General features: G+C 34.4%; 1 protein-coding gene across 1 annotated transcript in view; it reads right to left on the bottom strand.

Annotated features, from left to right (window-relative positions):
- ADGRG6 (adhesion G protein-coupled receptor G6) overlaps window positions 1–13,608 on the bottom strand; it is a 137,233-nt gene that overhangs the window by 39,753 nt on the left and 83,872 nt on the right. The window contains 5 exon segments of the mRNA XM_025422435.3: window positions 671–782; window positions 3,370–3,512; window positions 6,917–6,979; window positions 8,141–8,193; window positions 10,843–10,928. Coding sequence (XP_025278220.3) covers window positions 671–782; window positions 3,370–3,512; window positions 6,917–6,979; window positions 8,141–8,193; window positions 10,843–10,928 — 457 coding nt within the window.

The following is a 13,608-nucleotide window of genomic DNA, read 5'->3' as shown; positions in this document are numbered from 1 at the left end:
GAAGAGGTAGAGCCTTGTTTCAAACTACGATCAGTAACTCTCCCCTCTTTACTCCCTACCATATGTCAAACACAGCAGAATGTGCAAAGTTCTGGCAGTTTCCATTTCTGATCTCACCACCCCCATGAGAAAACTCTAACAGGGGGTGAGGTAGAGAGTGAAGAGCTGGGTCTCACTTGCTAATCAGTGAATCCTCTGCAATCAACCTGTCTCTGAGGTAAACACATGGAAAATCTACACCCTGACAGTCTCCATTAGCAGTCTGCCCTAACATGGATTCTGTATGTATTCCCTCTTTTTCTGCCTCTTCTCATTCCAACAATAACCACTCCAAATTGTTCAAAAGTTTTGGAATTTCCGATGCATGTTACAAAGCTGTAAGTTAGTTCGTTCATCCTTATACAAAGTGCTCTGCTCTAGACCCACCCTGTGGTTTCCAGACTTCTTCCTCTTTCTTTGTTGAAGGCTAAAATAGCATGGTGCTTGGAGTGAAAAGGGTTTTCTTGGTACCCTACCTGCCTTATCTTTTACCCTCCATGAAGTCTATGATTTAAGTATTCACAGACTTTCCAATCAATATACAATTGGTGGGAACTACTGTGCAGCCTGTGTAACCCAGGAAGGTAGATAATGTGGAGCTTTACTGGCAAGATTCAATTAAAAGCATTACCATGTCCGTGAAGCATAAAAGCCCTGCTTTCCTGGACAGGGAAGGTTGTATACAGAAGGTGGGATGAGTGGCCAATGATAGCCTTTGGGATCCTCATCAGCAGGACATAAACCTATGTGGAAGTAAGAACCGACATGGAAATGTTAATCTATTCTTTGAAGTTAGAAGTGAAAGAGGGAGCAAAATGACAATGTTGGTACTCAGGTATTTATTTCATGTAATACTAAGATACTAGTTGTTTTATGTTCAGAATTGGTAAACATTTAGAAATTAGGAAAAATAAGCATTTAAGTACATTTCGGATATAAAAATTATCCAAATCAAAGTCATACTTATGGGAGTATCATCATGAAACATATATCATTATTCTAACATAAATCATTAGTAGCTAAAATTAGTAAAATAAAGGTTTATTCAAAAAATAAACACTACATACAATGATGATCTTGAAAAATTCAAAATGTAGTATGATCTTTTTCCAAAAAGGAAAGCCTATAATACATCAATCCTGTTGTCATTGAGTTGCAAGCATATTTTATGGAAAAATTTCCACCTGTTCTGAAAGCATCTTCTGCCTGGAAGTTTGCTGGGGGAATGGCAAAAGGAGACCCATGAACCAGCATCACATGTCTCTCACACATGCCTTCACCCTCAAATCATCCCATCTGTTGTTGGAAAACTTTCTGGGCAAGTGTCATGACATAAATAACTCAGATTCCACAATTTTAAAAATATCCAAATAAAAGCAATATATTAATGACAACAAAATTGTATTATTCCTGGACTGAGGAATAGCAAGTTATAGCAGACTATTGGGAACTGGTATTACAGTCACCAGTTGAACATTTAAAGAACTTTCCCAACTACATTCTGAGTCTTAACATTATCAGGATGTGGCCTTAATATTTTCAATTGCTATAAACTTTTCCTCATAGGCATACCTGCAGAAAAACAATAAATTATAGAACCTAAATTAAGTAGCATAAATTATATGTTTAGGTCTGCAAGAGAGTTTTCTGGGATTCTGCAGGCTCCTAGGACAGAGATGAGTCCAGCCGGCCCTCACAAAGCTTCCCTGTTACATCTAACCTACCATTCGTCAAGCTACCTCCTCGCGGAGACATTTTTTGTGACAGGAAGCATGTAGACTCTCCCAAGCCTCAAGAAATGCCATTTGTTGGGCAGCCCGGGTGGCTCAGAGGTTTAGTGCTGCCTTCAGCCCGCGGGGTGATCCTGGAGACCTGGGATCGAGTCCTATGTCAGGCTCCCTGCATGGAGCCTACTTCTCCCTCTGCCTCTCTCTCTCTGTCTCTCTGTGTCTCTTGTGGGTAAATAAATAAAATCTTTATTTAAAAAAAAAAGAAATGCCATTTGTTAATAAGCAAGCACTTTCTCACAGAGGCTCAGAAACTGTTCATGATAGTGAAGACAGCAATGATTCGTATTTCGCCACCTCTATGAGTTCTCTGTAGTTGTGTATGTGGTGGACACATTACATATGGGTAGTTTCTCATAGAAGCAGGGATGCCTGCTTCTTTATTACATCAGGATTCTGGCTTCAGTTGGAATCAGCCTCTTAGAGACTGAGGAATACTTGCTTCTCTCACATTAGCCTCCTGAGTGTGCATAAGGAAAATGTCAAAGTTTTCTCTTGATCTCTATTAATATGCTTAATCAATAGTTATAATCATGTAACATTAGAATAACTTCACTTTTTGTTGTCCATATTTGTGATCATTAACTTTTCCAAAATATTTCCATCAAATCTCATTCACTTATTTTTTCAAGTATTTAAGTGCTAGGGAATGTGCTGGATGCTAGGGAAGGTAGGAAGCGAGGGTGTTAAAAGAAACTAACAGGTGTTCTCAAGTCAGAGAAGATTTCTATTTAAAGATAATATCCATAAGAAAGTCCAGTCTAATACTATGGTCTTCTAATTTGTCCAGTGCTCTAGGTATCAGGACAGCATGAAGTAGAGGCTCCAAGGCAATGATTCCTATTGATACATGATGATGTCATAGAACACATCACAGAAGATGACTTTGGGCTATCTTTAAAACAATGATTTGATAAGCAGGTGAATGGTGAAAGTCCAGAAGAGCAGTGTGGGCAAGACAGAGAAGCATAAAGGAACACAGCATAGTCTGAGGTGGTACAAGCAGTATCATGTGTGTGGATGGAGTTCAGGATATGAATGGTGTCTACGTAAGAACTAACTCTCAATCCTGGATAATTCCCAGAATTCTGGCTTATTCCTCTGAAGACACTGATATCATTAATAAAGATAGAAAACATAAGAGAAGGAGATGTTTTCTAATAAGAAATTGCCTTTTCTAAGATTTACCTCATTAGAGTCCCATACATACATATATCCACTCTTCATTTCTGAAGTTGAAGCTAATTCTGGTTAAGACTCCTGGCACTTTGCTCAAATTCTTAGTATTTCTAGAATATGTCCCCAAAATCAAGTATAAATTCTCTTCTGCCTCTTTGATTCCCTTAGATTCATAGGTGTTGATATCTTTTATATTACCCACGTCACCCCTTTGTTACTATGCCACCAATATGATGAATTTCATCATCAGAAAAAAATAGTCTTAAATAAGCAAACAATACAAAGAGGAAAAATACTGTTGTTGCTGCTTCAATTAAACCTGAATGGTTATATTAAATACATATAAAAAATTGAATGCACTTACCCAGTTGTTTCACACTCACTGCATACAGCCTCAGGCCCTCATCCAGGGATTCATTATTTTTTAAGAGCTTCTGTTGAATGTCTTTTCCTTCTAAATTGGGATTGTTGGTAGCATTGTAAACTAGAAGGGCCCAAATCACCAACCTAGAAAAGCATTTCAGATATAATTGTTAGAACTGCTGACTGGGTGGTTGATTTTTTTTTTTTTTTTTTTTTGGTGGAAAAACAGAACACTTGGATATGGTAGTAAGAGGGACGACCGACCATGAAACATTGAGAGTGGAGTAATAGGCCAAGGCACTCAAAGACTCCTGTCACTGCACAAATTGTAATGTTAAAAATATCTCAGTATGAATAGCTTATACAGGATATCACATGTATAATTCTATCATATCATATCATATCACCTCATATCTTTTAAGGAATATGTTAAGTAATACTTATATATAGTATATAGGCAAGAAAGGGCCATACTTTAATAGTTAATTCCTCATTGTTTTTTTGTAGCCAAAAAAAAATTTTTTTAGAAAAATTAAATTCCAACAAATCTGACTAAACTAATCATTTGACTTTAAAATTATTAAGGGTCTTATTGTCTACAAATGTGTTACAAATATCTCCAGAATTGTGATAATGATTTTCTATCACCAGGAAGCATTTGCAAGTATGCTGTATGGTGAAAAGGTACAAAATAAATACTTAAAATATACATGGTGATTGAAGGGGATATTACAGAAGTTTACAGACTGGCTGCCCCTGAATGTCTTTAAAAAGAAAATATTTCTATGAGAAGCAGAGATGTACCCTAAAAGCCCCATCAAAGTTTTTCATTCTAAAAAAATTTTTTTTCATTCTACATTTTGAAATAATATAATTTTCTATTTCACTGTAATCATAGCTATACTCAAGAGTAGAAATCAAAATTTGCCAAAATCAAGGTAGTAGCACTGCTTTTGAAATAAGTATTGCCAGTAGAGAGGCATAGCATATTTTATTTATAAAGTTATGTAGGTATTAACAAAAATGAAATAGACTACTGATATATTTGTGGTGCTAAAAGAAGAAAGACAAAATGAAACCTATGCTATTCAAGATTAGGTAAAATTAAAGAAGAGCTCCCATTTTTTTTTCTTCTGAATATCTGTGCTAATCTTAAAGTGTTGAGCTGTTCTCATAATTCAGTCTGAAAAGCTATCTCAAAAATGATCTACTCAGGGTTCACATATAAATCATACTTTCAGTTGAGTGAGACATAGATGTAAATATAATGGTGAGCTGTGATAATTTCCCAATTTTGTAAATGCCCTAGGGAAAGTATCCTTTGATTAAATTATTGTTGGAAGATAAGCTTTGCTACTCCAGTTACTGAGAACTTAGTGTTGGGAACATGACCTTTTACTTCTCTTTAATATTGAGAACACAATGAGTACAATGTATTGTGATAATACTGAATACCCAAATTCAGCAATTCAAGAATGGCCATGCATTTTCACAGGTCTTATCTCTGTATTTTCCTCTCTTGTCCTGAAAACTGAAACTAGTTTATGGTTCCACAAAGTTTCATCAGCTGTTACCATCAATCATCCTTTATTTGAATAAACCCGTTTCTGTGGCTTTGGTTTCCTATCTGTCTAGGCAATAGAAGATGATAGCATTATCTGAGGTTATGGTCTATGTTAAGTGTTACAACCAAACTGAAAGAAAAAGTCTGTGTGTAAAACTAGTAGTCACGGTTTTTGAGAGAAAAACTATGAGCGACTATAAAGATTCATCAACGAGTATCAGAGCCATAGATATTAGAAAAAAGAGAGGGAGAAAAAGACTATTATAAGAATACATTATTTTAAGAATACATTTTAAAACAATTTTGAAATGATTAAAAAATTTTAAAACAGGCTTTTAAGCAATTAAAAAAATTTTAAAACAAAGATTTATACCAAGAAAAACTAAACATCTGTACTTTCCCATATACATGGCCTTGGTTCCCTTTCCCTATAATTTTCTGTGAAGTTACTTATTGGTTTGACAGATAGAAAACTGAGATTCTATGAATTTAAATGTTTTTCAAGCAAGAGTTTCTGAGGTACTGACATCTACTAATGATGGCGGACTTTAGTGTTACTGGGTAGTAAAAGAGTCACAGTAGGTGCACTAAAAGGGCAATATTGACTTCCTGAGGAGGATATAGCATTGGTGACACCCCAAACTAGGTCTGCCCCAATTGTTAGACAAAATGTGTGGCAAAGAATCAATATGATCTAGCAGTAAAGGCTAGATCACCTTCAGGTGACCAGGTGGCCTTCAGGTGACGGGTGACCAATCACCATCAGGAATATAGTATTAAAATAATTATTCTATTCTTCAGATCACAAAGGACAAGGAATAATGAAGATAAAAACAAATTTCCCTGATCATATGGTCCAAGCCAGTCTGTTGAATATATATTAGAAAAGTTTCAATTATAACTTAAACACATCTGCTTCTCTATTATTAAACAGAAAAAGAAAAAAAAAGAAAAAACTCTCTGGCCAACTCTCATATAAAATTCTATTTTTAATAGTGAAAGGGAATAAAGGGGAAAGGAGAAAAAATAAGTGGGAAATATCAGAAAGGGAGATAGAACATGAGGGAGTCCTAACTCTGGGAAACGAACTAGGGGTGGTAGAAGGGGAGATGGGCAGGGGTTGGGGATGACTGGGTGACAGGCACTGAGGGGGGCACTTGATGGGATGAGCACTGGGTGTTATTCTATATGTTGGCAAATTGAACACCAATAAAAAATAAATTTATTTAAAAAATTCTATTTTTATTTTCTCCTAGTAAGAATATACCATCTGAAAAGAAGTATATTCCATCATCATGGCTGTAAATCTGTAAAATCTATTCGGTCAATTGAAATTAAGCAAGACTGACATGAACATTTACTATTCAACTTTTTTTTCTCTCCTTTGGAAATGTGATAGACGACCTGAACACAACTAAATTTATTTCATTTGGGAGTTTAAATTGTTTTTAAACAATTATAATTATACAGCATTCTGAACAGCTGGCCTTTATGCCAACTCATTCTATATGGTGGATAGATCTGTTAAATTACCTGCCTGCATAAGTCATGGTCCTGATATCAATTTTAAAATAGACTTCCGAAAATTAGCTGTTACCCATATTATTAGATGCTTCTATACACAAGTACTTACTTAAAGTTATAACTATCTTTTTTTTCCCTTTAATGCTCTTTTTGAAATTTCAATTAAGAGGTAATGGATTATCATAAATAAACTATAAATACTAAAATAAGAACTCATACATTTAAAATGTTCTACTTCTGAATTATTTTTCTTCATATGTAATGTCTCCATCCAGTCTATTTGATGGTTTTAACTACAAGAAAAAAAACTAGTGTGCTAGTGCTATAGAAATAACTTAAAACTGCTACCTAATTAAAATATATCTCTCCTATCTCATTATTTTCATTTCTCTACCAGACAGTCAAAACAGAGAGCTAGAAAAAGGATGTTACAATTTCTGTAAGACTTTGTCAGCGTTACCTTTGATCATTCACAATGCTTCTCTTGACTTTAATCTTGTCTTCTCCCATGCTCAGATGAAAACTACAAATACAGATATGTGTATTCATTATCAACCTCATCTGCCACATCATCAACAACAAAATTTAAGGAGGTAAAAGAAAGAGGCAAAGTGAACATCCTAAACCAGTATTTCCAAATGTGTGTCCTGAGGTTCCAGTTCTTTTTATATGCTCAAAACCAAATGACTCCATTGTCAAATAAGCTTGGTAGCTGTGCACCCTTCCTTTCTTTTCAAGATTCACAATCCATGTTTGTTATACTAAATAATCTGAGATATTCAGATATATGGAAATCTGTTTCAGTTTAAGAATGTACTTCTTGGGGGGATCCCTGGGTGGCTCAGCGGTTTGGTGCCTGCCTTTGGCTCGGGGCGTGATCCTGGAGTCCTGGGATCGAGTCCCGCGTCGGGCTCCCGGCATGGAGCCTGCTTCTCCCTCCTCCTGTGTCTCTGCCTCTCTCTCTCTCTCTCTCTCATAAATAAATAAATAAATAAATAAATCTTTAAAAAAAAAAAAAAAGAATGTACTTCTTGAGCAAATTCAACCTGTGATTCTTCTTTCTGTGTTAACTCATAACATCTCTTGGGTCCACAGGATATATGTTTAGGGTTAATGAAATACACTTTTAAAAACTAATTTAAAACTGTGAAAACAAGGCACAGAGGAGGGTATGTGGATGATATACTATTGGCTAGGCAGTTAAAATATTCAAATGGAATAAAGATATTTTTGAAAAGCTAGGTTGCAGATTATAGATGTCTTATTTTGTAGAAAAACAGTCTCCAAACTGGGGTGCTATATCGATGGTTCACTGGGGCATGAGATGAAACTAACAGAACTTCTATATATATATGATTGTCTTCTTTTAATTTGTGATATATTTATAACCTATACTGGTTAAGTAATATACATACACAAATTTATTTAAAATCACAAATATATTTTGGGAATATACACTAATATTTTTTAAAGATTGGGATCCATGATAAAAAAAATTAAAACCAATTGCTGAGCATTGAAGATTTTTGTGCAGAGAAATGACATAGAGTTGTTTTAGAAAGACTATGAATATTGTGTATGTGTGTATTTGTATCAGGTATGTGGGGTATAATCACAGCGATGAAGAGTAGCATTAAATGAGACACTACTTTTTACTTCTCAAGTCATTCACTCTGTCATTTACCTGATATTAACCACATAAACAGTGTAGTTCCAGTTTTGGAAGGTTGAATTGAGCTGAAAAATACAATGGAAAAGGGTGAGTTTTGATAATACTTTCCAAAAAATATCTGAATCTAGTTTTTTTCCCTCCCGTAAGTTGTTATTGGAATAAGACCCTGGGAAAATCCCAGAGAGCCAGAGGAGTGAAAGAAAGGTAAAGATAACAGTCACTGCATCATTATATGCCAAGAACTTCACAAAGGTCGTTTCTTCAATCTCAGAACAACTAATGAGATAGGTATTATCTGCTCCCCCACCCTGATATATGAAGAAATTGAGCTTCATGGAGAAGGAAATAGCTTGCCCAATGTCCCCAACTAAGGCGTAGCCGATCCCAGACTGGAACCCAAGACTGTTTGTCTGGAAACACTATATTTTCCCCTCTAGCCCATATTATAATGGGTCCCTCCATTGTGGTTCTTTGACTTAGCCATAATACTGAGGGCTACACAGCTGTAAGAGGGTACATAGGAGGATTAGCACAATAAACACATTCCATATTTTTCATTCAACAAACACTGTGGTACAATACACATGTTTTTCTAGTAAGCATCATCTCATAAGGATATTGGTTAGGAAAATTACAAATTAACAATACAAACCTTTAAAAAAAAAAACAAAATGAGTTAACGTTATTGGGAATTATGTTAATTATTATGTGGCTATTTAACAGAATTATGGGTCTTAGTGCCAGACATTTTAAAGAAGCAATGGATTATGGATTCCTCTTGATATAAATAACCACCTTCCCATGATGCCTTGTCAATACAATTACAAATGGGATTTCGTTACTGATATGAAATCTTCCTATTTCTATATGATCTGAAGGGTGTTTTAGGACTTATTTCATACACACAATTAGCCTTCCTTGCAAACATTCCTAAAATTGAATGTGAAATCTATGAAGTGCTGGCAAAAAGTATTAAATTATTTTAAAATTGTAAACAGCAATAATATGAATCAGGGACACCAATTATGCTTTCTCTATAATCAAGCATCTGCTTTGGTATCTTGCATCTTAAATGAAAAGGGTCCAGTAAAGTTTAGCTTCAAATGAGAATGAAGTTATGCTGAAAACTATGCATGTAATAAAGATAAATGTAAAATTATACACTGCCTACGGCATAGACTCCAGTGAATGTTAATCTTCCAGAATAACATTAGCAGTGGCTTATTTGAGAATGAATATAAAGAATTTTATCTTTTGAAATCATTCTGGCTTTAAACTAAACAAAAAGAAGAACGCTTGAAAGAAAATGGGATGAAGAATATGCTCTTTCTATAAAGCTGCTCTCCATTTGGAAATGAAACATACCTCCCAGTGTTTGAATTACTTACTGATTCTAATGCATCAGTCCAAAAAGTCAACAGCAGCATTTTTCATTGACTTTTATTAGAGAAGATCACTCCTCCACTCAATTTTATAATAGAATTGTTATTTACATACTCTTAATTTCCTGTGGTCAATTTATTTTTAACGTGTATTCAAAGTAAGACTTTTCTTACTATAGACCCTTCAAAATAAGACTGTATTGTCATATCAAGTTATTCTTCAAAGATGGGTAGGTAGGTAGGTAGATAAATAGTCACCATTACCTCTCAATGTAGGATTTAACTTTGTTTTGCTACCAAGGACATGTTTTACTAGACACCTGCTGCACAAGAAACCCATCTTTCTCAAAATGTATACTTGAGTGACTTTATTCACAATGTCTGAATTGTAATATAGTGTTATATATAAAAAGCAGTACAAAGTCCCACAGTATGCTGCAGACAGAAAATAAAATGGAAAGAAATAGAAACCTATGGAAAATAAATTTTTTGTTATGGAAACAAGAAAAAAAACATAGGTGGTATCCGTAAGGACAAGAAAATAAAATGCTGAATTTTTTTGTTTTAACTGGAAATTAAAAAAATTTCATTAATAGAATACCGATTAAATAAATTAGTATATCAGAAATCTCCATCAACAGAAGACTTGCTAAATTAATGACTAGATAGCCGCATAATGGAATATATCACAGTGTTAAAAAAAGAAAAACAAAAACAAAAACAAAAAGGAAGGTCTCTGGTAATAACAAAAATAAGTACAATGTAGAATGGTATGCAAAATATGTTTTTAGTGTAAAAAGGAGGAAAAATAAGAATCTATTGTCTTGTTTTCCTTTATATGAACAAAGAAATTCAAGGGGAAAAAACAAACAAGAAAAACTTAACAGTGATTTCTAAAGCAGATGGGTTGGTCTCCAAGGAGATGAGCTACAAAGATGGGTAAAATATTTTCACGATATATTTTATTATGCTTTTTGGTTTATGAACCAAATACTCAAACAATTAAATAAAAATATATAATCTATTTTTTAAAACTCTGCTGAAAATGTAGGGATATAATTGTAAATAAAGAGACTTATGAAAACATATTTCTGTTTGTGTGGTACTTTTCGACATTAATAGTGTATTAGGCTTGTCCTTGATTCAAATGCATCTCCCTTTTTAGGAATAAGCATACACCTCCCTTCTAGGTCTATTCATAGTACAGATAAGGGACAATGTCTATGTTTTAGTGTGATCTTTGGATTCAGTTAGCCAGACAATAGAGTCCTTTCCAGATTTCCAGAGCTTAACGATGTCAAATCAAAGAAGAAATTGTACAAGTTCACTTACCCATTCTGCTACCTTGCTCTGTACTTTGACCTCAGGGTGATGAAGGATATTTTGAATCACTATGGAAATTCTATAGACAATTCCATCTGTCCATTGGAAATAGGATTTAGTCCATTAATTATATTTTACAGTCATATAATTATCAATTTAACTTTACAATCACACAATTTAAAAGAAACGCCTTCTGTGGGAGATACAGGTTTCCAGTGATGGAATGAATAAGTCACAGTAATAAAAGGTACAGTACAGAGAATATAGTCAATGGTATTGCAATAGCATTTGTATGATGACAGATGGTAGCTACACTTGTGGTGAGCACAGTATAACATACAGACCTGTCAAATAATTAGGCTATACACCATAACATGTGTCAACTACACTTCAATTAAAAAAAAAACGAAAAAATAAATAAAACACCTTCTACATTTTTCTACAGAAATTTTCTACAGGAAATTTGAGATATTTTGACTTTATGCTGCTCATTGACCTTTGTAACTTCTTAGAAAGAGTTATCAGGAAGCCTGGGTGGCTCAGCACCTGCCTTTGGCCCAGAGCATGATCCTGGAGTCCTGGGATCAAATCCCACATTGGGCTCCCTGCGAGGAGCCTGCTTCTCCCTCTGCCTGTATCTCTGCCTCTCTCTCTCTCTGTGTCTCTTATGAATAAATAAATAAAATCTTTTAAAATATATAAATTAAAAAAGAGAAAGAGGGGATCCCTGGGTGGCGCTGTGGTTTGGCGCCTGCCTTTGGCCCAGGGCGCGATCCTGGAGACCCGAGATCGAATCCCACATCGGGCTCCCAGTGCATGGAGCCTGCTTCTCCCTCTGCCTGTGTCTCTGCCTCTCTCTCTCTCTCTCTCTGTGACTATCATAAATAAATAAAATTTTTTTTTAAAAAAAGAGAAAGAGTTATCAATTAGTTTATTCTTATAAACAATTCATTGCTCCTAAATTATCACCTACACATTTCTTTAATTCTGTATATTTTGGGTATCTACTGTCTGAATTTGTTCATGTACAATTTGATCTCTTATAAGAAGAAATTACCATTATTTTGTACATTATAAAGAATGACAGAGTTTGGAGTATGTAGACTTGAGTGGGATGATGGAGAGAAGCTAACCTGAAAGAGAACAAACAGGTACGTAACATGTTTGGTGCTCTCGACCCCCTAGTCTTCCTTTCCTCTTTCCCCTCCTCAATACAGCATTTACTTCTACGAAATCATTTACCAGATTTTTCATCAAAATTCCATAAATATAGTTGCTTGTATCAAAGTAAATGGGGTAAAGAGAGAATATTTGCAGACAGAATTTTAACTGGACTACATTGCTTTTAAAAGAAAACCTTATGTGAGAAGAAGGTTCCGCTTTTTTCTTTTTGGGATAATCTTTAAAGTAGTCTGATGCTTTTTTTTTTTGTAAATGCAAATTGAAGTCACCAGCCAGGGTTTGCTAAATATCTCTATGTGTGTGTTATAGGGTACCTTACTAGAAGTAGCTAATAAGAAAAATATCATTTTAAAATAAGGTAGGTTATACAGAGGAAAAAAACCTGAATCTCCATTGTTGTCAGTCATCTTTCTTCATGCTTATAATCTGGTAAATCTTAAGTAAAAGAAGCAGAGAAAACGTAGAAATATATAATCAAAACAATGTTTTGGAGTAGATTTAATTTTAAAAGTTAGGAAATCAGTAGAAAAAGTACAAAACTCTGCCTCTGGAAACCCCTGTATCTACCAAAATGCAAATTCCGGTCCCACTACTTTTAAAGGAGTGCTTTTCCCATGTGGGGTCAGAATCTCATGCTAAAAATGTTGCCACTCCCAAATATAGTAATATATGAAATTGGTACAATCCCAAGGACAAGTGGGTTTAACTTATCCAGACTAGGTTATTTCAGCTTCTAAAGCTCCTTAGGTATTTTAATAATGTTGATTTTATGTTCCTCTAAAAATATTCTGAATTTAAATTTTAAATTTATTCTGAATTTAAATTTCAGAACAAATGATAATAATTCAGATTTAAAAACCTTTTTCAGACTCTGTATGTCATCATATCAAATAATGGGCATGCCCAATGACTCAGGAGAAATTCAAAGTGCAGAGGTCCAAGAATTATTCCAAGACCCTAAGGATATTCTGTTAATATTCACTGGTATCAGCAGAGTAGCTGAAGAGCCACCACTAGATGGAGACCTAAAGCATGTGTTTAAGATTAGTAATCTTTCCTTCTCAGGAAAATATTGCAAAATACTAAAAATCATTATTTTTAATCACTGACATTTCTGAAATGTTCTGGAAATATTTAAGATATTCTTCTTTAAATTTTAAATATTTCCTGCCTCCATTTTTTCAATCTGCTCTTATTTATATGTGAGAAAGACATACAATATCAGAGACAGCCTAAATCAATTTATAAATATAGCACTTTCCCTCAAGTTAAATTGCTTATGGCAAATAAAATATGTTTTCTCATGCTATAGATTCTCTCATGCTATATATCATGCTCAATTAGTCTCTCTTCAAAAGCCTTGGAATGAGATATTTATATACTCGGCAGAGTCTACTTGTTATACTTACTTAAAATTTCTGAATAATGTAGACAATAACTAAACATAAGAAATGTCCAGGGGTGAACTGTCAAAGCGAGATAAAATATCAACCAAAGAATTGGTAGGAAGGGTTTTGGGTTGCAAGAAAATAATTGGTTTAAGCATTGCTGTTGTAGAAGATACATAATTAAAACGTATTGATTCAGGCTCCC

This window comes from Canis lupus, chromosome 1 (genome assembly GCF_003254725.2).
Source record: "Canis lupus dingo isolate Sandy chromosome 1, ASM325472v2, whole genome shotgun sequence".
NCBI lineage: Eukaryota > Metazoa > Chordata > Mammalia > Carnivora > Canidae > Canis > Canis lupus.
The sequence above is the reverse complement of the archived record's forward strand: the minus strand, read 5'-3'. Positions and strand labels throughout refer to the sequence as shown.